The sequence below is a fragment of the Astyanax mexicanus genome, chromosome 14 (genome assembly GCF_023375975.1).
Source record: "Astyanax mexicanus isolate ESR-SI-001 chromosome 14, AstMex3_surface, whole genome shotgun sequence".
Taxonomy (NCBI): domain Eukaryota; kingdom Metazoa; phylum Chordata; class Actinopteri; order Characiformes; family Acestrorhamphidae; genus Astyanax; species Astyanax mexicanus.
The window spans coordinates 35,652,250-35,679,998 of NC_064421.1; the positions used below are offsets into that span (position 1 = coordinate 35,652,250).

The following is a 27,749-nucleotide window of genomic DNA, read 5'->3' on the forward strand; positions in this document are numbered from 1 at the left end:
ATTGGTTTTGTAGTATGTAATACACTTGATGCACTTGACGCACAGTTAGCATCAGCCTTTAGCCTGGCTAGCACCCTCTTCTGCCTCTGCTCGCACCACCTCCTCCTGCCCTTAAGGCCTCGGCATTCCTCATGCGGAGACAACGTTCGCGTGGCTTCAGCGAACAATGTGCTGTAGTTGCGGAAAATGAACAGCCGCACACGTCGCACAGGGGCTTCTTTAGCCATGTCGTGCACATGGAAGTTGGGCGAACTCCACGGCCGAACACAAGCCGCAACAATGCCTGTGATTGGTCGTCAAAAAAGAGGCATTCAAACAAAACAAAATGGACAATTTCAAAGAGAGACTTGCTGAGCAGATACAGCGTTATCGTCACCTTTATGATTTATCATTGAGAGATACATTGCATACATAGCTTGTCTAGGAAGAGCGCGATGGGTGATCGTTTTCCGGTAGTCATGAAACTTAACTTTACTAATGTCACAGCACCACCTGCTGTTTGGGAGCATACGACACCGCAGAAAGTATGCCAGATCAAAAGCTTGCGAAAGCACGCTTGACTTCGTGCAATGCTCACGAAATTCGGGTCGCTGGAAGTATGCCGAGGTTGGAGCTTGGAGGAGCAGCAGTCTGCCCAGCATAGCTCTGATGTTATTGTCCATAGTTGTTGTTTTACTGGCCAAACTGTCTTTAATCCTAAAAAAAACCCTTTATAGTAATATTGGGCGGTATACCAGTTCATACGTAGCACATACCACACAATAACCTTTATAGTAGTGATGAGCGGTATACTGGTTCATACGTAGCACATACCAAACAATAACCTATATAGTAGTGATGAGCAGTAGAAGAGAAGCGCTGTGTAGAAGAGGAGCACTGTGTAGTAGAGGAGCGCTGTGTAGAAGAGGAGAGCTGTGTAGATGAGAGGAGAGCTGTGTAGTGTAGGAGAGCTGTGTAGAAGAGGAGAGCTGTATAGTGGAGGAGAGCTGTGTAGAAGAGGAGGTGTGTAGTAGGGAAGCGCTGTGTAGTGGAGAAGAGCTGTGTAGAAGAGGAGCGCTGTATAGTGGAGGAGAGCTGTGTAGAAGAGGAGGTGTATAGTAGGGAAGCGCTGTGTAGTGGAGAAGAGCTGTGTAGAAGAGGAGAGCTGTGTAGAAGAGAAGCCCTGTGTAGAAGAGAAGCGCTGTGTAGAAGAGGAACGCTGTGTAGAAGAGGAGCTGTGTAGTAGGGAAGCGCTGTGTAGTGGAGAAGAGCTGTGTAGAAGAGGAGCACTGTGTAGTGGAGGAGAGCTGTGTAGAAGAGCAGAGCTGTGTAGTGGTAGAGAGCTGTGTAGAAGAGGAGCGCTGTGTAGAAGAAGAGAGCTGTGTAGAAGAGGAGAGCTGTGTAGTGGAGGAGAGCTGTGTAGTGGAGGAGAACTGTGTAGAAGAGGAGCTGTGTAGAAGAGGAGCTGTGTAGAAGAGGAGCTGTGTAGTAGGGAAGCGCTGTGTAGTGGAGAAGAGCTGTGTAGAAGAGGAGCACTGTGTAGTGGAGAAGAGCTGTGTAGAAGAGGAGCACTGTGTAGTGGAGGAGAGCTGTGTAGAAGAGGACAGCTGTGTAGAGGAGGAGAGCTGTGTAGTGGAGGAGAGATGTGTAGAAGAGGAGAGCTGTGTAGTGGAGGAGAGCTGTGTAGTGGAGGAGAACTGTGTAGAAGAGGAGCGCTGTGTAGAAGAGGAGAGCTGTGTAGTGGAGGAGAGCTGTGTAGAAGAGGAGATCTGTGTAGAAGAGGAGAGTTGTGTAGTGGAGGAGAGCTGTGTAGTGGAGGAGAGCTGTGTAGTGGAGGAGAGATGTGTAGAAGAGGAACGTTGTGTAGAGGAGGAGAACTGTGTAGAACAGGAGAACTGTGTAGAAGAGGAGAGCTGTGTAGTGGAGGAGAGCTGTGTAGGGGAGGAGAGCTGTGTAGGGGAGGAGAGCTGTGTAGGGGAGGAGAGCTGTGTAAGGGAGGAGAGCTGTGTAGTGGAGGAGAGCTGTGTAGAAGAGGAGAGCTGTGTAGTGGAGGAGAGCTGTTAAGTGGAGGAGAGCTGTGTAGAAAAGAAGAGAGCTGTGTAGAAGAGGAGCGCTGTGTAAAAGAGGAGCGCTGTGTAGAAGAGGAGCTGTGTAGTAGGGAAGCGCTGTGTAGTGGAGAAGAGCTGTGTAGAAGAGGAGAGCTGTGTAGAAGAGGAGAGCTGTGTAGAAGAGGAGAGCTGTGTAGAAGAGGAGCTGTGTAGTAGAGAAGAGCTGTGTAGAAGAGGAGCGCTGTGTAGTGGAGGAGAGCTGTTTAGAAGAGGAGCGCTGTGTAGAACAAGAGAGCTGTGTAGAAGTGGAGGAGAGCTGTGTAGAAGAGAAGCGTTGTGTAGAAGAGGAGAGCTGTGTAGAAGAGGAGAGCTGTGTAGAAGAGGAGAGCTGTGTAGTGGAGGAGAGCTGTGTAGTGGAGGAGAGCTGTGTAGAAGAGGAGCGCTGTGTAGAAGAGGAGCTGTGTAGTAGGGAAGCGCTGTGTAGTGGAGAAGAGCTGTGTAGTGGAGGAGCGCTGTGTAGTAGTGGAGGAGAGCTGTGTAGAAGAGAAGTGTTGTGTAGAAGAGGAGAGCTGTGTAGAAGAGGAGAGCTGTGTAGAAGAGGAGAGCTGTGTAGTGGAGGAGAGCTGTGTAGTGGAGGAGAGCTGTGTAGAAAAGAGGAGAGCTGTGTAAAAGGGGAGCGCTGTGTAGAAGAGGAGAGCTCTGTAGTGGAGGAGAGCTGTGTAGAAGAGGAGCTGTGTAGTGGAGAAGAGCTGTGTAGTGGAGGAAAGCTGTGTAGTGGAGGAGAACTGTGTAGAAGAGGAGCGCTGTGTAGAAGGGAAGCGCTGTGTAGAAGGGAAGCGCAGTGTAGTGGAGGAGAGCTGTGTAGTGGAGGAGAGCTGTGTAGAAGAGGAGCGCTGTGTAGAAGAGGAGCGCTGTGTAGAAGAGGAGCTGTGTAGTAGGGAAGCGCTGTGTAGTGGAGAAGAGCTGTGTAGTGGAGGAAAGCTGTGTAGTGGAGGAGAACTGTGTAGAAGAGGAGCGCTGTGTAGAAGGGAAGCGCTGTGTAGAAGGGAAGCGCAGTGTAGTGGAGGAGAGCTGTGTAGTGGAGGAGAGCTGTGTAGAAGAGGAGCGCTGTGTAGAAGAGGAGCGCTGTGTAGAAGAGGAGCTGTGTAGTAGGGAAGCGCTGTGTAGTGGAGAAGAGCTGTGTAGTGGAGGAGCGCTGTGTAGTAGTGGAGGAGAGCTGTGTAGAAGAGAAGCGTTGTGTAGAAGAGGAGAGCTGTGTAGAAGAGGAGAGCTGTGTAGAAGAGGAGAGCTGTGTAGTGGAGGAGAGCTGTGTAGTGGAGGAGAGCTGTGTAGAAAAGAGGAGAGCTGTGTAGAAGAGGAGCGCTGTGTAGAAGAGGAGAGCTGTGTAGAAGAGGAGAGCTGTGTATAAGAGGAGAGCTGTGTATAAGAGGAGCGCTGTGTAGTAGAGGAGAGCTGTGTAGTAGAGGAGAGCTGTGTAGTAGAGGAGAGCTGTGTAGAAGAGGAGCGCTGTGTAGAAGAGGAGCGCTGTGTAGAAGAGGAGCGCTGTGTAGTGGAGGAGAGCTGTGTAGAAGAGGAGAGCTGTGTAGTGGAGGAGAGCTGTGTAGTGGAGGAGAGCTGTGTAGTGGAGGAGAGCTGTGTAGAAGAGGAGAGCTGTGTAGTGGAGGAGCGCTGTGTAGAAGAGGAGCGCTGTGTAGAAGAGGAGCGCTGTGTAGTGGAGGAGAGCTGTGTAGAAGAGGAGAGCTGTGTAGAAGAGGAGCGCTGTGTAGAAGAGGAGAGCTGTGTAGAAGACGAGCGCTGTGTAGAAGAGGATAATAAAGTCTGATTTCTTCATATATTGTGTAACTTTGTGGGACAAAATAAACCCAATAGTAATCAGAGCCTTAATTTAAAGCCTTAGTGTTTGATATTATATGTACTCCTAACAGTACAATATGTTACAGACCTATATTAAAGCCCGGTCATGCAAAAATATATAAATAAATAAAATAAATAAAACCACTGTGATATACTGTGAAACCGTCAGAATCTTGAAAAATACCGTGATATACATTTTTGAACACACTGCCCAGCACAACTTTATAGTCATAAAAAGGGCAGGACAATAATTCAATACTGTGTATCATGTAATCATTTCATATTTATTGCGAAAAGAAATAGCGTCAGTTCGAGCTGAACACAACTAGCCTCCGTAGCCAGGCTAGGTCAGTGTGTGATGAAATAATTATAAAGGCACATAGCCAGATAGGCTAGGCCAGAATCGACTAAGCTCGGCTCGGCTGCACTCCGGTCCGCATCTAAAATGTCCTGCGCTTAAGCCGAGCAGAGCCCGGCCCAGCTTCAGTGCAGGAGATTTTAGATGCAGAATGAGTGTATCAGAATGTTCCACAAGTGATTAAACAGAAAGACATAGTTGAGGAAGGCAGGACTAATTCAGTGTTTCGGCTTTTAAAGGTCTGATAAACTTCAGACTTCAGCTTCCTGCAGATTGTGCTGTAGAGTGGAGCAGACCATTAGCAGTAATTCATCTAATCTGTTCCACCACCTCAAGCAGTTGCACTACATACAATATTTTCCTTATTCTGACTGAAGCACTTTTACAGTTTATGTTGTATATAAGTTATTTATAGTTGATAAAGCCTATAGGTCTGTTTATTTGACAGGGATGTTATGTTTTTCTAATGCTTTTTGTGTTCCTTATCCTGGTTGAAGCACTTTTGTTTTGATCTGTTAAATTTGTTTACAAAAGAATAAGAAGCTCTGCCTCTGTTGTAATGTTGTAAAGTTATTTATATTGGTAATATGTATATGTATATATATATGTATATATTGTGTTTGACAGAGATGTCATGTTTTTATTTTGATACATGCAATTAAAAGTGAGCATTGATTTATTTTGGCCATTTTTATTTATACAGTATTATACAGTTTTTGTGAGAGGAGGCTTTAAAGACTTAAATTAAAATTTCAGACAGTAGTGTACAGATTTCCATTGCTGGAATCCAATTCTGGATTCTTAGCAGTTTTTCTGAGCCATTCAAAGTATTTGGGCCCTATCGTACACCCCGCCAAGGTGTGTAGTGTGGCGCGTTGCCATCGTACACCCAGTCAACAGTCTATTTTTACACATTACGTGTCCTTAAAATAGCGTTGGACTTCTGGAATATATTAATGCAGATGGGCGTGGTGGTCTGGAAATGACGCGTGTTCAGGTAAATTTCTGGCGTGTTTCTATCTTGGCAGCAGAAAAACGGATTGGGCGATTGATCCTGTGAAAGGACGTCGAAATTCAGCTGTCACTGGCGCCCAAAACTGAATCACGATCACCCTGCGCTCCAAAATACCCCATACCAGAGACTGTAAAAAAGATGGACGTCGTGTCGCCGTTCCCATTCATTAAATGAAAATGAAGCCATGTTGCCGATCCTGAAACCGGAGTCTGCACAGTAGAGACCAGATTTATTTAAATAACCCCGCCCCTGAAGGCTGCCTCGCGCTCATAGGCTGCAGAGCGGAGCTAAGGGTCTGTTATTGGTCCCGCCCATAACCAGCCCTTTTACAATAACCAAACCTTTTTTGAATAGAGCTGAATAACGTTTTAAAAAACGAATTCAATCGAAAAATACATAATTGAAAGTTGTCTGCTTTGCCATTGAAACCTATGGGGATGGGTGGGGTTAAACAGCTTTCTGCAACCGAACAGCAGGGGGTGCCCGACCTGTGGTGGCTTCACTTTTGAGAGACAATGCTCTTTCCAGCTATACACAGTCTATTCCCCATACCACCAATTCCTAACCACAGTAAAAAATACATCTCACCCACAGCCTTCAGCAATCAACTATAAAAATAAAATATACTTTAAAATCTGCACAGTAACTATAAATTTCGCCTCCCGCATGAACAACTCAATGGTTCTGTTTCTAAACACCGTGGAAAGAGCGAACGACCTGATCAGTAAAGGAGTAATTATAAACGGTCAGCTCTTCCCGGTGTTGCCCCTCAGTACCCCCGCGAGAAAGGTAATACTGTCGAATGTTCCCCCATTCATTAAGGACGAGCTACTCGTGCGTGAGCTTTCCCGCTACGGGAAGCCGGTCTCATCCGTGAAACGGCTTAGTCTCGGACTCAAATCGCCTCTTTTAAAGCACCTTGTGTCCTTTAGGAGGATGGTTTTAATGAACCTGAAGGATGGGGAGGATCTGGACCTGGTCCTCAAACTAAAAGTGGACGAGTTTGACTACACGGTGTACGTGTCCACTGACACCGATATAAAATGCTTTTGGTGTGGACAAGCGGGTCATCTGGTGCGAGCCTGCCCGGAGAAGGCTAACGTGAGCTCAGATGTTCCCGCGGGTGCTGAGCGCGAGCGGCCGGGTCCTGCAAAGGAAAGGAAAAAGGGAAGAAGCAGGCAAAGACTGAGGTCAGTGGTACAGATGAGGAGGTGAAGGGGAGTGAGGGTGATGATGAAGGTGAAAATGATGGCTCTGTTTCTGACTCTGGGTGGTCTGTGTGCTCTCAGGATGAGAGAATGCCTGTTGTGTATTCTACTGTACAAATTAAGAAGTTTTTAAGAGAGTCTAAAGGGCAGAGAGGTGTGCGGGTGGAGGATCATTTATTGACACAGACCAGTTCATCCACAATGTAAAACTTTTAAGACGGGAGAAGGCTTTTACTACCACAGAAGTGTTCCGGTTAAATAAGATACTGACTAACCTGCAAAGCTTGTAATGTTGCTATTTTTAAAGTTTTTTAGTCCCTGCTTCGGACTGGCCCTTGCCATCACTGTTTTATGTCCATTTATTATTTTAATGGGTGAAATTAAGATTGCTACTTTAAACCTGAATGGTGCACGGGACAATGTAAAAAGAGCAGTGATGATGAAATTAATACAGAATGGGCTAAAGAGTGGGATGGCTTGGCCATTTTAAGTAATTATTCCTCTGTCAGCAGTGGAGTTGGTATTTTATTTGTGTCCAGTTTTATCCCCTACTCTTACACAGTAGATTTTACCCGGGAGGCTGCCTTTGTTTTTATGTGTGTGTACGCTCCCACTCTAGGAGTGGAGAGGATGTTGTTTTTAGACAGGCTCATCTCTGTACTCTCTGACTGTGATTTTACTGATTTTTTAGTCTTTGGTGGGGATTTTAACTGTACAGCCGATAGCCTGGACAGGAACCACCTGGAGCCACACACTGCATCCCGCAGGCGGCTGTGTGAGCTCATCGAGACTCACGATCTGTGTGACATATGGAGGAATTTACATGGTGTAAAAAAGCAATATACATATGCACATTCTAGAGATAATGCTCTCTCTCTGGCCAGGCTTGACCGATTTTATGGTTTTAAGCATCATTTATCTGTTTTTACGCACTGTTTTATTTCTCCTGTTGGTTTTACTGACCACTGTATGGTTCAATGTGCTTTTAGAAAAAGTAATATTAAACCTCAGAGTGCGTATTGGCATTTTAATACCTCACTTTTAGATGATGCTAATTTTAAAGAGTCTTTTACTTTTTTTGGGGATGTTTTAAAGTCACAGAAAGCATCTTTTAATTCATTACAGAGTTGGTGGGACGTAGCAAAAGTACACATTAAAGTGTTTTGTCAGCAGTACACTGTCAATGTCACTAGAGACATTACCAGATCTCTGAAAGCTCTGGAGATTGAGATTGTGGAGCTTCAAGGTTTTACAGAACCCACAGGAAATCAAGAGCGTATTACAGCTCTTAAAAGAAAATAGGCTGCGTTAGCTGATCTGCTAGGCATTATGGCACAGGGGGCGTTGGTCCGTTCTAGTTTCCGTAATGTAACGGAGATGGATGCTCCTTCAAAGTTCTTCTTTGGTCTCGAACGTAAAAATGGACAGAAAAGGTTTATGCATGCTGTGCGAACTGAATCAGGGGTTCTCATATCTGAGCCTACTGAAATTCGCCAGCACACAGTCAGCTTTTTCTCAAAGCTGTATGAGAGTGAGCAGGCCAATGCACAGGGTGTAGAGGAGAGGTTCTTCCCCCTGCAGACGCGAATCACGCCACAATCCGCCAGGGCACTGGACGCTGAGCTCACTGTGGGTGAGCTGTACGAAGCCCTCCAGGGCATGGAGAACGGCCGGGCTCCGGGCATTGATGGCCTCCCGGTGGAGTTCTACAAGGCGTTTTGGTCAGTCTTGGGTCAGGACGTGCTGGAGGTGCTTCAGGCAAGTGTGCAGGATGGGAAGCTCCCCCTGAGCTGCAGAGCTGTCCTGACCCTACTGCCAAAGAAGGGGGATCTGACTTGGCTAAAGAACTGGCGCCCTGTGTCATTGTTGTGTACAGACTGCAAGCTACTCTCAAAAGCATTAGCCTCGAGACTGGGGAAGGTGATGGAGCAGCTGGTTCACCTTGACCAGACGTACTGTGTGCCTGGCAGGTCTATTTTTGATAATGTTCATTTAATTCGGGATGTTTTGGCCGTCTCCAGACTATTGGGTTTAAAAACTGGTCTCGTATTTTTGGACCAGGAAAAGGCTTCTGACCGGGTTGAACACGAGTATTTGTGGAAAGTTCTGGAGAACTTTGGGTTCAACCCTGGTTTTATAGCCATGATCAAGGTTTTGTATAGTGACATAGAAAGTGTACTAAAAGTAAACGGTGGTTTATGCGCTCCTTTTAATGTTCACAGAGGTATCAGGCAGGGGTGTGCTCTTTTGGGAATGTTATACAGCCTGTCTATCGAGCCTCTGCTCTGCCAGCTGCGGCAGAGGCTCTCTGGATTTATCATCCCGAATTGTAGCACACCTCTACGCCTTTCTGCTTATGCAGATGATCTGACTGTCCTGATAACCTCTCAGAGTGACATTGATGTTTTAGTGGATGTTTTAAATGATTTTAGGATTTTATCATCTGCTAAAGTGAACTGGACGAAAAGCACTGCTGTTTTAGTGGGCGAATGGCCTGGTGGGGGACCCGCACTGCCTGGGTTGTCATGGAGGATGGGTGGTTTTAAATATCTGGGAGTGTACTTGGGAAACAGCGAATACGAAAAGCAGAACTGGGAGGGAACTATTGAGAAGGTGAAGGGTCGTCTCAATAGGTGGAACTGGATAATCCATCAGCTGTCTTATCGGGGTCGGGTTTTAATTGTAAATAATCTTGCTGCTTCGTTTTTATGGCATAAGTTGGCATGTGTGGATCCCCCACCGAACCTACTTGCTGGCATTCAGGCTTTACTTGTGGACTTCTTCTGGGACTGACTGCACTGGATACCACAGGCAGTTCTCTTCCTGCCCAAGGAGGAAGGAGGACAAGGTCTGGTCCACCTAGCCAGCAGGACTGCTGCCTTTCGCCTCCAGTTCATACAGAGACTGCTCACCGGCCCACAGGACTTGGTATGGAGAACAGTGGCATGCAGGATTTTACAAATGGTGGGCGGATTGGGATTGGACAGAACTCTGTTTTTAATGGACACTAAAACACTGGATTTTACTGGATTACCTCGTTGTACTGGCTCCTGGAGGAGCCTTTGGTCTATGGGTCACGACTGGATGTGACGAGCTGGACCTCCCCCTCTCTGGTCAGGATGCTGGTCTCCACGAACGTCATGACGCTTTGTCAGCTGGTGGAGGTTGCAGGGCCTGGGCTGGACGGAGTGGAGAACCTGGCGGTGCGTCTGAGGGTGAGGTCCTTTAGAGTCGTGGCCCAGATCTTGCAGCGTTGGAGGTCTGCGATGTCCACCGAGGAGCGGGTTCTGATAACGGACTTTGGCACAGGAGAACTCAGCCCTGATGGAGATGACCCCTTTCCCAGGGTCATCATCACTCCGGACTATCAGGGCTGTCGGGGACCGCTCCTGGACAGCACAGAGGAGCCGGTCATGGATCTCAGTTCCGTGTCTGGAAAAAAACTGTACAAGACCTGTATGAAAGTTTTTAACAGAAAAAGACTGGAGACCAGAGCAGACACACCGTGGCGTGATGCTCTGGGTCTCAGTGATGAGATTCACCCAGAATGGAGAGCGCTGTATAAACCACCGTTAACTAAGAGAGTGGCTGACCTGCAGTGGAGGATTTTACACGGTATTGTTTCTGTTAATTCTTTTATTTCCATTTTAAATCCTGAAGTCACTCAAGGTTGTCCCTTCTGTTTTCAGAGGGAAACGGTGTTTCACGCTTTTATGCACTGTTTTAGGCTACGTCCCCTTTTTAAGGTTTTACACTCTGTTTTTACGGCTCTTAATGTGTTTTTTACCCCTCAGATTTTTATCCTGGGTTTTAAATATGTGCGGAGAGGGAGGTTCAGGTGTCAGCTAATAAATTTTATCCTTGGTCAGGCTACGTTGATGGTCTACATTAGTCGCAGGAACAAAGTGGCTCAAGCAGCTGACACCGACGCAGTAACAATCCTCTCTAGACTTGTCAGATCCAGGGTTTTAATTGATTTTAATTATTATAAATGTATGTCTGATTTTATGACTTTTAGAGCAGTGTGGTGCTGTGGGGATGCAGTGTGCTCAGTTTATGAGGATGAGCTCTGCTTTGCACCTCAATTTCAGTAAAAAAAAAGAAAAAAAGTCATGTTATTTATTTATCTATCTTTTGTGACATAATGTCCTGATTTTAATGATGATTTTAATGGCCGAGATGGCCAAAAATGACTTTTACATGTTATAACATGATTTAGTTATAATAAAGTGTTGTTAAAAGTCAAAAAAGTCCCTCCCTCCCCCGTCCCTCCCTACCCCTCTCCCTCTCCCTCTCCCTCTCTCTCCCTCTCCCTCTCCCTCTCCCTCTCCCTCTCTCCCTCTCCCTCTCCCTCTCCCTCTCCCTCTCTCCCTCCATCCGTCCATCCCTCCATCTCTCTCTCTCTCTCTCTCTCTCTCTATATCTCTCTCTTTCTCTCTCTTTCTTTCTCTCTCTCTCTCTCTCTGCGCATGAGCGGAAGTGGGAGCGAGCGCCGGCATGGAGTGAAGGTGGGGTGCCGGCGCAGCGTGGAGGAGTGCTGCCTGGCAGTGGGAGATGTGATCGGACACAGTAACATCGTGTCCGCCTCCCGGATGAATAATGCTGTGGTTTTGTTTTTGAACTCTGTAGAGAAAGCCAATGAACTGATCCAAACTGGAGTCGTGATTCAGGACCAGCTAACACCTGTACACCCCCTCAGTACCCTGGCTAAAAAAATCATCATTTCAAACGTCCCCCCCTTCATCAAAGACGAACTGCTGGTAAAAGAACTGTCTTGATTCTGAAAAGTTGTCTCTACGGTGAAGAAGATCTCACTCGGCTGTAAGTCTCATCTGATAAAACACTTGGTTTCGTTTTGGAGGCTGGTCTACATGGTCCTGAAGGACGGAGCTGAGGATCTAAACCTGGTTTTTAAGCTGAGAGTGGATGGATTTGACTATGCTGTCTACATCTCATCGGACGCTGATCTAAAGTGCTTTGGGTGTGGACAGGCAGTTCACCTCATCCGCGCTTGCCCCGAAATAAGGGCCAGGGCTGAGGTGAGCGAGGAGGCGGCGGGACCGGGCGCGTTCGTGCCCGCTGCGGACGTTCCCCCTGCGGACGTGGCGGGACCGTCGGGTGCGTCGGTAACCGGGACGCCGGCTCCGGGTGAGCAGTCAGCGCCGACAACGGACGAGCTGCTGGACACTCCACCTGTTGCAGGAGAACAGGCTGAGGTGGAGTCGCACCGGGACATGGCCGGTGATGTTATGTAGGGACTGACTTTCACCACACCGGCGGTACCACCTGCCGAGGAGGAGCAGGCGGACGCGGTGTTGGTGATCCCCGGGATGATGGACAAAACACTGAGGTACTGTTTGATAACTCTGGGATGGAAGCAGTGCTGGGGCAGGGGGAAGTGATGGACACAGACCCGGTGTTTAAAACTACAGGTAAGAGGAAGAAGACAGCTCAGAGTAAAGCTAATAAACAGGTTAAGAAAGATGACGTGGTTACTGATGCTGATGTCTCTGATGCTGATGGTGGTCAGTCAGATTCAGTTTGGTCAGTAGGGTCTCAGGAAGAGCTCTTCCAGCCCATGTACTCAGCTGCTGACATTAAACTGTTTTTAGAGCGCTCTAAAGGACAAAGGAATGAGAGTTTGACAGAGTTATTTCCTGATAAAAAGCAGTTTTTAATGATGTTCGGCACTTTAGAAGGGAGGGGTTCTTTACCAAGACAGAAAAGTACAGACTGAGTAAAATGCTGACTGACCTGAAAAAAGAAGTAAATAGTGATGATGGTACTGACGTGGTTTAATTTATTTATATTTTTTATTGTTTGGATTACTTGGTGGTTTTCTTTTAACTATTATTTTATGGATGGTTTTAAGATTGCCACATTAAATGTAAATGGTGCGAGAGACTGTGAGAAAAGAGCAAAGATATTTGAGTTAATTAAACAAAAAAGAATTGATGTAACATTTCTCCAGGAAACTCACAGTGATGATAGTAACTGTGCAGACTGGATTGAGGGCTGGGGTGGCCTCGCAGTGTTAAGTTCAAAAAGTGCCGGTGTGGCTATCTTATTCTCTCAGGGTTTTATTCCATATTCTTATGATGTTGAGGAAGTGGTCAGTGGGAGGCTTTTAAAGGTGAGGGCATGTTTTGAGAACAATGTGTTTGTTTTTATCTATGTGTATGTACCGACTGTGGGGGTGGAGAGGATGCTCCTATTAGATAAGTTGAGTGAGGTACTCGCACAGTGCACTCCTAGTGAGTTTTTAATTTTGGGCGGGGATTTTAATTGTACTGCTGATACACTGGACCGGAATCACACTGAACCACACACTCCTTCTCGCAAACGACTGTGTGAGTTAATAGAAACCCATGAACTGTGTGATATCTGGAGAACTTTTCACAAAGGACTGAGGCAGTACACATGGACACATATAAAAGATAACATGCTCTCACTGGCAAGACTAGATCGGTTTTATGGTTTTAAGCATCATTTAAATGTTTTTACACAGTGTTGTATTATTCCTGTTGGTTTTACTGATCATTTTATGGTTCAGTGTGACATCAGGAAATCGTGTGTGAAACCCAGGATTGCTTATTGGCATTTTAATACTGCACTTTTAGATGATGCTAATTTTAGAGAATATTTTATATTCTTTTGGAATGTTTTTAAACTACAGAAGTCTTCTTTTAGCTCTTTACAGCAGTGGTGGGACATTGCCAAACTCAGATAAAGGTATTCTGCCAGCAGTACACTCTTAGTGTCACTAGGGACATCACTAGATCTCTTGCAGCTCTGGAGAGTGAGGTGGCAGAGCTCCAGAATTTGGGTGCTGCCACAGGAAATCGAGAGCATATTAGAGCTCTCAAAAGAAAAAATGCCACTTTGGCTGACCTGCTGGGTGCTACAGTACAGGGGGCGCTGGTCCGATCACGCTTTAGAGGATAGACGCCCCATCTAAGTTCTTCTTTGGTCTAGAGCAGAAAAACGGACAGAAGCGTTTTATGCATGCTGTGCGATCTGAATCAGGGGATCTCCTCTCGGAGCCTGCTGAAATTCGCCAGCGGACAGTCAGCTTTTTCTCAAAGCTGTTTACCTGTGAGCAAGCAGATGCATGGGAGGTGGAGGAAGGTTTCCTTTTACATCTGCCCAAAGTGACACAACAGGCTGCAAAACAGCTGGATGGGGAGCTGTCACTGGAAGAACTACATGTTGCCCTCCAAGGCATGGAGAATGGTAGAGCTCCTGGTATAGACGGACTCCCTGTAGAGTTCTACAAGGCTTTCTGGTCGGTGTTGGGGCAGGACGTGCTGGACGTGCTTAGATGCAGCTTGGTGGAGGGAAAGCTTCCATTAAGCTGCCGGAGAGCCGTCCTCACGCTACTGCCTAAAAAGGGTGACCTCACGGAGCTGAAGAACTGGCGTCCTGTTTCCTTATTGTGCACTGACTGCAAACTGCTCTCTAAAGCCTTAGCTGCTAGACTGGGGAAGGTGATGGGGCAGATCATTCACCTTGACCAGACGTACTGTGTACCCGGCAGGTCAATTTTTGACAATGTACATCTAATTCGGGGAATTTTGGACCTCTCCAGACTTTTGGGCTTAAAGACTGGGTTGTTATTTTTAGACCAGGAAAAGGCTTTTGACCGGGTTGAACACAGCTACTTATGGAATGCTCTACAGCATTTTGGGTTCAACTCTGGTTTCATAGCCATGATCAAGGTGTTGTACTGTGATATTGAGAGTGTGCTGAAAGTTAACTGTGGATTGTGTGCCCCTTTTACAGTATCCAGAGGCATAAGACAGGGATGTTCATTGTCAGGATTTCTTTACTCCATCGCCATAGAACCCCTGCTCTGTAAACTCAGAGAGTCACTCTCAGGTTTTAAAATCCCCAACTGTGACACGTCCCTTTGTGTGTCATCTTACGCTGACGACCTCGTGGTTTTATTAAATTCGCAGGCTGAGGTTAACATTTTACATAAAGTACTGAATGATTTTAATGTTTTATCTTCTGCCCGAATTAATTGGCACAAGAGTGAGGCGATCCTGGTTGGAGTCTGGAAGGGTACGGAACCCAAACTTCCAGAGGGTCTCACTTGGAAGCGGGGGGGTTTTAAATACTTGGGGGTGTATCTTGGGGACAGTGATTTTATGGTGAAAAACTGGGAGGGTTTTTTAGAGAAAGTGAAGGGTAAGCTTTTAAAATGGAAATGGTTGGTGCCCAGAATGTCTTACAGGGGACGAGCACTCGTTATTAATAACTTGGCTGCATCCTCTCTGTGGCATAAACTAACCTGTGTTGACCCCCCACCTAGTCTGCTTTCCAATATCCAGGCAGTCTTGGTGGACTTCTTTTGGGACCGACTGCACTGGGTTCCACAGGGAGTTCTCCATTTGCCCAAAGAGGAAGGTGGGCAGGGGCTAGTCCATTTGGCCAGTAGAACTGCTGCCTTTCGGCTTCAGTTTATACAGAAGCTGCTCACTGGCCCAGTGGACACGGTATGGAGAGTTGTTGTAAACAGAATTTTAAAAACGGTTGAGGGGTTGGGACTGGACAGGACTTTGTTTTTAATGGATTCTAAGAAATTGCATTTTACTGGTTTACCAGCATTTTATAGGGGACTTTTTAAGATTTGGGACTTTTTTAAATGGTACAGAGAAAGATGCTCATCCCTTTACTGGCTTTTAGAGGAACCCTTGATTTATGGTGCTCGTGGTTTTATCTACTCATAACTCCCTTGTCCTGTCTAAAGACTTGGTGTCAGCTGGGGTGATGACTATTAGGCAGCTCGTGAGGCTGGTGGGACCTGATTTTAATAGTGCAGAAAACCTGGCAGCACACCTAGGGATGAGGTTGCGGCGTGTGGCGCTCCGGATCCTGCAGGGGTGGAGATCAGCTCTCTCAGCTGAGGAGCTGTCCCTCCTGAAGGACCATGCTGCAGGGGTTGAGCCTGACGAAGCTGACCCATTCCCTACCTGCACCATCACCCCAAACCTGGGGGAGTGTGGGGGCGTGTTGTTGAAGTGTAAGGGGGAGGCTGGTATGGAACTGAGCACAGTCAGTGGGAAGCTCTTATATAGAGCTTGTGTAAAAGTCCTGAATAAGAAAAGGTTGGACGGGAGGGTGGACACTCCGTGGAAAAGAGAATTGGGGCTGGATGTAGATACTAGGCCAGAATGGAGAGTTTTATACAAGCCGCCGTTAACTAAGAAAGTAGCAGATCTTCAGTGGCGAATCCTTCATGGCAGTGTCCCTGTAAACTCTTTTATCTCTGTTTTAAACCCTGTGGTTTCACACACATGTCCCTTCTGTCCACTAAGAGAAACAGTGTTTCATGCTTTTATGCATTGTTTTAGACTCTGTCCTCTTTTTGGACTTTTACAGACTGTTTTTATGAATTTTAATGATCATTTTACACCTCAGATTTTTATCCTTTTAAATATACCCAGACTCACAGGTATAAGTGTCAGTTGATAAATTTTATTCTTGGACAGACAAAACTTTACATCAGCAGAAAAAACAAAGCAGAACAAGACACAGACTATGATGCAATGCCCATTTTCACACGGCTAGTCAGAGCACGCGTAAAGATTGATTTTAACTTTTATAAAAGTATGAATGACCTGGAGAAGTTTCAGCTGGTGTGGTGTTGTGAGGAGACTGTATGCTCAGTGGAGGAGGGCGAGCTCTTTTTTGCACCAGAGTTGCTCTGATTATTTTACTCTGATTGTGATTTTACTGTGTTCTTGTTTTTAATGATTAATGCTGCTGGTTCTATTTGTTCTTAAAATGCTGTATGTATTTATTTATTTATCTCATGACTTTTTATGAGTTGAATCCAATTGGATGATGTTTTTTTTGACACGTGATTTAGAATAAAGAGTAGTTAAAAGTCAAAAGTCTCTCTCTCTTTCTTTCTCTCTCTCTCTCTTTCTTTCTCTCTCTCTCTCTCTTTCTCTCTCTTGCATTGATTTGAAACTGAAATTAACTGAAACTGAAACTTTTATTATTCTGCACACTATCAGAAAGTCTGTGATTGTTTTAAATTAGTTTTTTAATGAGTTTATATTTTATATTATTCATTTTAATTATTTTTATTATTTTATTAATCAAATTATTAAATATATGTATATTTTTTTTTTCCCCATGATTCCCATGTTCTTAGTTTATTCGGTACCACTTTAAAATAAGACTACCTTTATAAATGGTTTATAAATGGTTTAGTTTATTAATGGTTACTAATTAGGTTGTAAATGCCTTAAAAAGCATTAATAATCAGTTATAACATATACGTAGAAATGTACGTAGACCTGTTGTTTGCCAAATAGTGAACCCACAGCCACGTAACTGATTATTAATGTTTTTTAAAGCATTAACAACCTAATTAGTAACCATTAATAAACTAATTGTAAACCATTTATAAACCCTTTATAAAGGTAGTCTTATTTTAAAGTGGTACCGTTTATTCTTATAAATTTGATATATTTTTTTATCATACTTATAATTTTACTTTAATTTCACTACTATTATTATGTTATTCAAAATATATAAATTCTTTACTTTTTATGTCAATGTTTATGATCTTTTTAAAATCATAATTTTTTTTAATTTTTCAGATTTTTCCTTTTTTACGTATATATTTTAATTGTCTATAGTAAACAGTTTTTATTTCTCTTTTTAAAAATATTTTTAATCCCTTTTAAACTGTAAATGAGAGTCCCCCTCCAGTGTAAATAATTGATTGCTTGATTAATATTCAGTGTTGCAAACCCATTTTTTTTTTTTTTTAAATAATTTTATTTCTAATTTTTCCCATTTTTCTCCCCAATTTACACGGCCAATTACCCAACCCACTCATTAGGACTCCCCCTATCACTAGTGATGCCCCAACACACCAGGAGGGCGAAGACTAACACATGCTTCCTCCGATACACGTGAAGCCAGCCACCGCTTCTTTTCGAGCTGCTGCTGATGCAGCATTGCCGAGCAGCCAGCGCTCTTGGAGGAAAGCACAGCGGCTCGGCTCCGGTACATCAGCTCACAGACGCCCTGTGCTGCAGACATCACCGTAGGAGTGATGTGGGGAGAGAGCGCCATCTACCCACCCAGAGGGAGCAGGGCCAATTTTTGCTCCCTCTGACGCCGGCAGCTTGATGGCAAAGCTGCATGAGCTGGGGTTCGAACCTGCGACCTCCTGCTCATAGTGGCAGCGCCTTAGACCGCTGGACCACTCGGCGCTGCAAACCCAGTTTTTACATAAACAATAAACAGAATAAAGAATAAAATAACTTTACTCTTCTCTTATATAAGCTGCTGGTGTATTTTCACAGCCTGACGCACAGTCAGTTCCCTATGCGCTCTTAAAATAGGAATAAACAGAAGTCAGCGCGCTCCTGTGTCTTAAAGGTAATGACTACAGACACACTGATTGGTTTATTTCACGTTACGCCCAAAACACACCCATGAATAATTAAGGGAATTAAAACCCACCCTTTGTGCCGTTGGAGCTGCACAAGGCGTATTTTTGCGCCCTCAAGATACCAAAGACACAGGACACGCCCCTAAATCCAGCTGCGCAAAGCGCAATTACCTAGTGTGCTATAGATCGTTCAAATAGGGCCCTTTATATCAATATCAAAATTACATTGGAATTAAGGAATATATCATGATACATGATACAGCAAAATCCACAGTTAGTCCTGCAAAAAAACACACAATGCTATTGGCTGCTAGCTTTCATTAGCTTTCTCACCATTCAATTTTAATTCATATTCTACATGATCTCTCCTACAGGAATCATTTGTTATTTAATTCTAATTAAATAGAAAATAACAATGTAACTGAAAATCACTGTAGATAAGGCTTTTGTTCCATCTCATTCACATATTTTAATCACTAGGACTACAATATTAAATGTTAAGGGAAGATATAGGAATGCATTTATATAGCTTGGTTAATGCCTTTTAAAAAGCTTGGCTATTGTTAATTTATAAAGTAGCCTAATAAAAAGATAGAAAATTAGTCTTACATTAAAAAATTGTAATACATCAGTTTAAAACTAATAGTAACTAATTCTTCACTAGGTCTACTTACTGCAGCTTATAAAGCTTTTAGTTTCTTGTTCACTTTCCCTTCCGCCTTAAAACCCATTTACATTCCACCTTAACAGTTTCCCTGCATTAAAACAAAATTTCTCTGCACTAAAACACTGTTCCCTTTTTAGACTGTAGTAGATGATAGAGTTTTAAGTGTTTTACAAATTTCTGCTTGGTGCAGAAATCACAAACAATCCAAATAAAACAGAACGTGTATTTCCATTTCAATGTTCTGTTCAACCTTAAAAGAGCTGAAAATAGTATCTGCCACGACAGCAGCATTTAAGGTGGATTGGAAAATTAGCAGCATTTAAGGAGGGACAGCAAATTCATGTGAGTTAATTATCTAAGGAAAAGTAATTACGAGGTAACAATGGTTGGACACATGCTTGTAAGCAGCAGCAGACATCCACACAGTTTTGCGCAGATATTTCTTGTTACAGCCAAGATCATGGTTTTAATCCCAGAAAAACACTTATATTTACCTTTTAAATGCTTAATTATTTTTGTTTTGCTGTTTTCTTTGAGTTAAAGAGCTGACTTCGTCGGTCTGGATCTCTGTCGTGAGACAGCGTGCGGGTGAGGCTGGTGCCGTCACGGTTCCTGCATTGTTTAATATTGCGCTATATCGGCATAAAAAAAACAATGTGATGTCATTTTTTTTCATATCGTGCAGCCCTATTCTACGTATGCTGTTCTTACTGTAGGTTGCCAGGTCTAAAAAGCTCTATGGGATTTTTGCTCACAATAGACATGATTATGCAGCTCTACACAGTTCTCTGGACATAAAGTGCCCTCCAAAAGTATTGGAACAGTGAGGTCAGTACATTTATTTCTGCTGTAGACTGAAAACAATCCAATTTAACATTAAAAGATTAGTGGAATACAAAAGATCAACATTTCAGTTTTTATTTCAAAGTATTTAAATCTGGATCTAATACACAGTTCAGTAGATAGCACCTTCTGTCTGAACACACATTTTTCTTGTGAGCTAAAGTATAGGAACATGTGACTGTCAGGTGTGTTTTGTTGGACAGGTGTGTCCTGATACATTAATTATTCAAACAATAAATAGCGTTGTATGTCTACACTTTGTTCCTGATTTGGGTTTTATCTGTGCAGACTGTGCTTTTATAGTTAGGGGAGTAACCAACATGAAAAGCAGAGATCTGTCTGTGGGTGGAAAAACGGATGTGAAGCTGAGAGAAGATAGAAAATCAATCAGAATCAGTGCACAAATATTGTCTATAGCCAAAACAACTGTTTGGAATGTCCTGAAAAAGAAAGTCATTACTGGTGTATTAAATAACAGGTGATGAACAGATAGACAAAGGAAAACTACAGCAGTTGATGACAGAAACATATTGAGTGCTGTAATAAGAAAACCCTAAAACAACTGTGACATCAGCATCAACCTCCAGAGGGCAGGAGTGAAGATATCACAATCTACTGATCACAGAAGACTTCATGAACAAAAATACAGAGGCTTCACCAGAAGATGAAAACCATGAATCAGCAGAAGGAATAGAAATACCAGGTTGGAATTTTCCAAGAAGTACAGAAACAAGCTTATGGACTGATTATGGACTGATGAGACAAAGATCAATCTTTACCAGTGTAATGTAAAGTCTAAAGTGTGGAGAAAGATAGGATCTGCTCAAGATCTCCAACTCACCAGCTCATCTGTAAAACATAGTGGAGGTAGTGTCATGGTTTGGGCTTACATGGCTTCTGGGACAGGCTTATTAATCTTTATTGACCTCAAAAGTCCACAGAAACATTTTGTCTGTGAATCTAAAGAAAGATAGATCATGCAGCAAGATAATTAGCATCAAATAGAATCACAGAAGAAAAATACAGAAAGTTAGTGATGCAGTTACTGCAAGCGAAGTATTTGCAACTAAGTATTAAGTCTTTTATTAAGCTCATCTGTTCCAGTCTTTTTGCTCACAAGAAAAATAGGTGGGTTCAGACAGGAGGTGCTATATTCTAAATTGTGTATCAGGCATAGACGTAAATACCTGGAAATAAAAACTGAAATGTAGATTTTTTTTGTGTCATATTTATCTTTTAATGTAACACCCAAATGTTTTTAGTCTACAGCAGAACACAGCACACCCACAATTTTTTGACTCTGATGTGATGCCATAATCATGGGCATAAATGTTTCGGTTCTAAATGGGTGTAGGTCATTCTGACTAAACACTTCTATATGGTTCCAGCTCACCCTGGGCATGGCAGCAGGGTCAAAGCGAAGAGCCCTCTGCTTGCAGCAGGGATAAAATCCAGCACCATGCCAGCTGCGGTCTGCGCCCATGCCTGGGTACACCACAGCTTCTGGGTGATACCTGCACTGGGCCAGGTCACAGCACAGGAACACCTGCAGCAAAACACACACACACACACACACACACACCATTCTACAGTGTGGGCAAAACAAGACGTCCACCACATAAACTCTACAGCAGGTACCAAAATCTATAGGAACATGGTGCATGTGTTAACAAGTGTGTTTACCTGTTTACAGTGAGAGCAGGTGAGGAAGTTGATGGTGCCCCAGATCCTCCAGTAGACCAGCACCCAGGATCTCAGCTCTTCATACAGGCTGTTTAGATACTCATGAATGTCCCAGCCCTTATGTCTAAGAGAAGACATCGCATAACATACAACACATACTGTAGATGAACCAGACAACATGCCCATACAGATGAAACACATCGGCAGTCTGACCTAGTCACAGGTGTTTCCCAGCATATTTGTCAGTGTTAAATTAACAGTGTTAGTGTTAATATGAAATTAAACACTCATTTATTTGCACTGGAAATCGTTTTCAGTTTTGATCTAAACAGAGTACATCTGAACAGTGAGAAGAATGTAGTGTTGTCTGTTAAAAGCTGCTCTGGTAATGTTAAAGCTACACTCTTCACTGTGTACCGGGAGTGTGTATAGATGATGTTCCCTCGAGGGTTAATGTTAATTTTGCCTGGAACACAAGAGATCTTCTTCTCAGTGTCTTTGGTCAAAAGCTTAAGGCAAAGACCACACCTGAAAAGAGAGAGTGAGAGAGAGAGAGAAAGAGATAATATAAGAATATTATGTATTATCCAACCCCAATAAAAAACATTATAATAATATCTGGACATTCTTCTTATAATGGCAGTGTGTCATCAAGTGGACCTTTATAGCAGATGTCTGACCTGTACAGTGTAGAAGCATTTCCTGGAGAGTCATGGTTTTCATAATTAGGATCAAACAGCTTCTCAATCTTTTTCTGAAACAACTTACTGGAATCAAAACAAAACATAAATATTAATTAGACTGCAGTTCCTGTTGTCCCAAAACTCTTGCTTGAAAGCTAGGTGAATAACAAGGTGTTGCTACATAGTGTCTATGGTGTACTTGGTGGTTGCTTTGGTGTTGCTAGGTTTTTACTAGGTTGACACATTACTGGAGAGCTTATTGATGTGCAGGGTGTACAAATTTTTTTACCAATAGCTGGTTAATCCAACAGCTCATTCATACACACACGGTGCTGCATTCACACAAATAATAATATTAAAATCTCTTAAATACTAACCGCCTTAACTGTCTGCAGTACTTGCACATTTATTTCACAGTAAAAGCTAATTAAACAGTAGGTACTGATAATTTCATCAAAGGTACTGATGCTATATTAATGGTCTTTCCACTTCAGTGGTGTATTTTGTCCGACCTTTTGAACTTGTCCTTTTTGTCTTTGATGTCGTCAGCCTGGTTGTGTGTGAACAGCACAGCGATACGACTGGCCAGGTTGCTGTTGATGCAGCTCATGTTGCACGTCGTGCTTACGATGGCGCTCATATGTTTGTGACAGTACTGAATACACTCCTCCACCTGTGGACCACATAAACAGCACTAACAATCCAGCACTTTTGCTAATGGGCCAAACTAGCCATGGGATGTATAAAAAATATTATTATTATTATTATTATTATTATTATTATTATTATTATTATTATTATTAGTAGTAGTAGTAGTAGTAGTACTTTTGTTCCCAATTACTTAAAAACAATTTTGGCAGACTGTAATATGCTACAGAAGGCATAAAGACTGCTTTATAATGCTCTATAATGCTTCATTCACAAGCTGATTCTGAAAGACTGTAATTTACCAGGATAGGGGGTGCTTTAAAACATTTATACTGTTCATACACAATTTTTAGAGACTGTAATACACTACAGTAGAGCTTAGATTCTCTGCCCGAGCCCGACCCGAACAAAAAAAAAAAAAGGTCTGTGATGTAGGTGTCAGTTTTTGATGATATTTTTTAAGGTGGAATGGAAAATTAGCAGCATTTAAAGAGGGACATCAAATTTATGGGAGTTAATTATCTAAGGAAAAGTAAACACGAGGTAACCGTGTCTTCCTCCACATGGTTGGACACGTGCTTGTAAGCAGCAGATATTTTTGATATATATATATTATACAGCACCTATATATATATATATATATATATATATATATATATATATATACAGGGGTGATAGTGAAAAAAAATCCTGAGCCTGAACTTTTTTTCCTGTTCCAACAGGGTGAGGGGGGCACAACATACTGCTTATGCGACGTAACGTAGGCATACATTTTGATACATTATTCAAACATTTAATAGTCTGTGTATGACCTTATTGTCAAGTGACACATTTTAGATAATGTTTTAATTTTTTGCCTTATGTCTATAGTGTTATTCACGAAAACAGAGATCATTTCCATCTTGGTATAGGACTTACGATTGACTGAAAGAAACTGGCCACGTTCGATTCTACCTGTAAAAACGAATACCTGCGTATGCCGTTAAAAATGCATTCTAGCCTTGTGATGTTGCAGTATAGTTAGAAATTGAGGTGGGTATTGAACCACAATGCAACATTTCAACACCAGAATGCATTAACTCAAAGCTGCATATGCAGCAGCCATACCAAGACAGGTCAGAAGGGGCAATACTACTCCAAAGTACAGTAACTACACTCTGTCTAAAATAGAGGAGGTGATTACCAATTAATTAAGCAATACTTTTTTAATGAAATAACATTACCTTTGTTTATAGACGACTATTTATCTGATCATTCATATAAACCCAAGAGACACGATTAACGTACCAGCGCCAAGAGAACAGCTCTACACTGCTATGTGCCTCTGTGTGCTAATTCTTCAAGCTACAACTCGGAGATTAGCTTTCAGCTTCAATTTCTATCCAGGACTGGCGTCTGAAGCTTGTAGTTTGCTTTAGCAAATGAAAAGGAAGCACTAAGAGTGCATAATTTTTTTTAATGCAGTGGTTTTTTTAAACATGAGGAATGATTATGCACGTTCTGCCCCGTTATGCCCTGCACACTCATTAAACCAAAACAACAATAATTTACAATTACTTTTCTAATACTAATACTTCTCTAATATGCTTAACATTGTTTAAGAACACGCAATTTTTTAAGCATATAGACTAATTTTATAGCCTTTATTTTAAGCTTATAGCACTCTGTGCTTAACATACTCATACAACAACTAACTTGAATTAGCTCCATACATCTGACTGTCCTTTGCATTGGACCAAATTTAGCTCACCTTATGTAATGTTCCTCCTCACTTCAGAAGGCTCCATTTTGCGGAGAGGAGGAGCGCATGTGTGAGTTCGGGTCGGAAATCGGGTCAGGCTCCGGCTGACAATCTAAACTCTACTGCTGTGGAAGCTTGAATGATGCGTTGAAAATCATTTATTTTTATTTTTGCAAATCCTGAAGACATCACGAATAGAAAGCCTACTGTTGCCTCTGTTTACCAGCCATAAAATATCTTTAAAATGTGCACAGTAACTATTAGTTACTAGCTATATATTTTTAACATTTATAAGGATTTATACTACACGGACTTACTCCTAGATTAACAAAGGAGATTTGCCGTTTGAGAATTAGACAGATACACGTGATGCTTATTCTCACTCATTCTCTCTCACATCCTGAAAGCGCAGTTTTGGAAAGAAAAAATGAACATAAAAAAGCTCTTTGACTGAAGATAAATCTATTTTATTTCACTTCGCTATTATTTAACTGAAATTCGCTTTTATATTTGAAACAATCGGCTGCTCGTTTGGGCAGTTAATCGGCCATCCCCTCTCACACTGGACGACAAACGACGCATGATGAAGCTAAAATTCAGCCGATTATGAAATTCAGCAAAGCAATCGCAAGGAGCATCACACGCGGTGGCATTGACACTGTTGTATTGTTATAGTTAAATAATACAGTGTTTAGATTTTGCGGGCCGTCTCTACCTGCAGCCTCGCCTGTATTGCGCTTGGCTTCGGGACCCCCCGCCGCGCGATGCTGCTTCGTAAGAGCGCGCGATGCCGCGTCCTGAGAGCGCGCATTGGTCCGCGGAGTTCGTCAGCTGCTTCACTTCAAGTTATTGCGATCAAAGGAACGTAAATACAATCAGTTCCAGTCATGAATAAATGAAATAAACCTTTTACTGATGCAGGAGGACTGTCTCTGTGTTATCAACTGTAAAGCATTATATGCGTGTTAACCTAGAGTTTTGTTTATTGACTTGGTCCCAACTGTACGCTGTAAAAATGAGGAAAGAAAAATAATAATAAAAAAATATATATATAATGGAATTAAGGACTTCTATAAATGGCTCACATGAGACCTGCTTTATGATGAATGATGACCTAAATCTGATTTAAATCTGTAACACTATATTAAATTATAATTGCTGGCCTAAAATAAAAATAATATGTTTTTAAGATGTTTATTTGAGTAGGGAATTTATATTGCAATTTTGATTAATCCGATAATTTATTCCAATATTAAATGTGTTTTAGATGTGACCAAATGTAATTGTAAGATGTAGGACAACTTATATCATCACATTACATTTAAAAACTATTATCCTTTTTATAGAATTCATTTGTAAGCCTAATATAAATTAATGGGAGACTAAAACGGGTGTTTTTGAAAGTAATTTCTTTAAAGCCAGTTATAAAGAAAATATAACTGCTGAGCACCGTGCGCTCTCCCGGCTGGACGCGTCTCGCTGCGCATTAAGTCCTACGAGTTATTTAGTTCTGCAATACCCGTCTTTCTTTTGCTTTATATACAACTAAACTAGCACTGTCTTAAATGAGTCTTTGTTTGGCTTTATATCTTGCTGTGTTCTGAGGGAAATATTATAAAAATACTAACGGACAGCGCGAGAGTAACTTTTAGCGCCCACATGTGTACCAGACGCGTGTGCACGCAAAAGAGAGTCGGATTCTGCCTGGGATTCAAAATTCGGCACACCTGTTATATATAATATGATTTAAATACATTTAATTAAATTATATATCGGGCTTTTCATCAAACCCGTCCACTCAACTCAGAGCTCCACTTCAAATGCGCGATTCATGCTGGTATGCAGCTGTCCTGTATTAAGCTTTAAGTTTATTTGGGTGAGTAAATCACGTGTGAAGCTCGTTAGCCCCTAAACAAAAAAATATATTAGACAAAAAAAGCACGTTAACTTTTACTTCAGTAGCATTTTAGCAAAGTAAATGTACTTTTATTACTTAATTACAATTTTTAGTACTTTTTCCGCCTCTGCTTATTACAGTTAGGAAGTCGTAATGCGCAGAATTTTAAGCTGCCACTGAAGTATCTGGGCCGTAACAAATTTTTCCAACTAACATGCCCGGAGGACTCGGAGCCCATGAGCGGCCAAGACAAACAAGACCCGCCGGCGTCCTATTTCTGATTGGATGGAAGGCTTGCGTTGAGCTTTAAATGGTCTGCACACGTCAAACGTAGGGGAGGAAAGGCTTTTCATAGGGGATGGGGAAAGCTTTTTTTTTTTTTTTTACAGAGCCAAGCTACGCCGGATTTCCGGCGCGGCGCCGGAACGCTATCACCCCTGTATATATATATATATATAGCGTGATAATCACAAAATAGCAAAGTAATGAAAAAAAATATATATTTTTGCACAAATCACGCAGCTCTGTCCTGCGCAGTCGCACTGCGCTCCTTGTCCGCATTGTGTGCTGTGTGTAGCTACTAATAGTAGCCTTCTGAAGATGAGGCCTTCTGAAGTAAGACGAAAATTGGCAGCAGGTGAGATAACTTTGGCCCAATGTGATGGAAAATCAGAGGTATGGAGCTACTTTAAGTTAGTTGTGGATAGTAGCAACATCTGTCGGCTTCTTGAAGTGTGTTAAGTGCAGCGTGCTCCTAGCACTCCACAGCAAAAAGACGGGGACCTCCACACAGTAGGCATATGAAGAAGGCCTGCCAGCATGGTAGAAAAGATAAGAGTCAGCCTTCAATGTCTATGTTGGCCACATTAAAAAACGTACCACTTAGAGCGAAGCAAGCCATCACAGAGAAGTGTGTGGAGTTTTGCTGCAGAGACATAAGGACATTTTATGTTGTCAGTGGAGAGGGCTTCCATGGGCTAGCTCAAGAGTTGATAAATGTTGGTGTGACACATGGTCGTGTTTCGGCCGAGTCTGTCCTGCATTACCTTTTCCAAGGCTTGCATAGAAAATTCTGATGAGAAACGAAAACTTTTAACAGACGCGAGACAGTCCGCATGCTAGTCAACAACTTCCACCTGCAGCCCAGCTCCTTGAACCGAATAGTATGGGAGACAGATCAAGGGAGCAACATTGTTAAAGCCCTGGAGTCATATAAGAGGTGAAGTATCAGGACCACCGGGTACAGAGGGTGCTGGACCAGAAGGTACACTGCAGTGGGCCCTAACTTAAACACATGTTTTTTCAATTAGAGGCTGGAAGGTATATGGCACACTGAAGTATTCAGCTGATTAGTGTGTGTAACTTTCTGATTGGATATTTAGGGGTATTTAAAGACCTCAAACAAAGAACCTGGGAGAGAGATGCTACCGCCCTGATGGACTGATCTTTAATTTGGACCCCTCTCTCCAAGCACAGCACGAAGTGTTTGAGCTGATATTTTGTACCTGTATAATTAATTATTTTTCTTGCAAAATACATCAGCAGAGCTTCATTTCGCACAGCACCAGAAAGAGACAACAGAAACAACAGAGGCTTTCTTGTCTTTAATTACCTAATTAACAATGTACTTCGCCATGGTTTGCATGTTGACCTGAAAAAGCTCTGCATATAAAGCGCACAGCCATGTATTTTGGCGCAGGCTATAT

At 42.8% G+C, this 27,749-nt stretch overlaps 1 protein-coding gene across 2 annotated transcripts in view; it reads right to left on the bottom strand.

The window, feature by feature from the left end:
- The window catches only part of sanbr (SANT and BTB domain regulator of CSR), a 113,705-nt gene that overhangs the window by 45,914 nt on the left and 40,042 nt on the right, over positions 1–27,749 (bottom strand). For both annotated transcript variants that reach the window (XM_049463959.1, XM_049463958.1), the window contains exons 7-11: positions 22,270–22,430; positions 21,755–21,841; positions 21,492–21,602; positions 21,075–21,198; positions 20,785–20,937 (exon numbers count right to left, since the gene is read on the bottom strand). In XM_049463959.1, the coding sequence (XP_049319916.1) occupies positions 20,785–20,937; positions 21,075–21,198; positions 21,492–21,602; positions 21,755–21,841; positions 22,270–22,430 (636 nt within the window). The remainder of the gene's footprint in view (positions 1–20,784; positions 20,938–21,074; positions 21,199–21,491; positions 21,603–21,754; positions 21,842–22,269; positions 22,431–27,749) is intronic.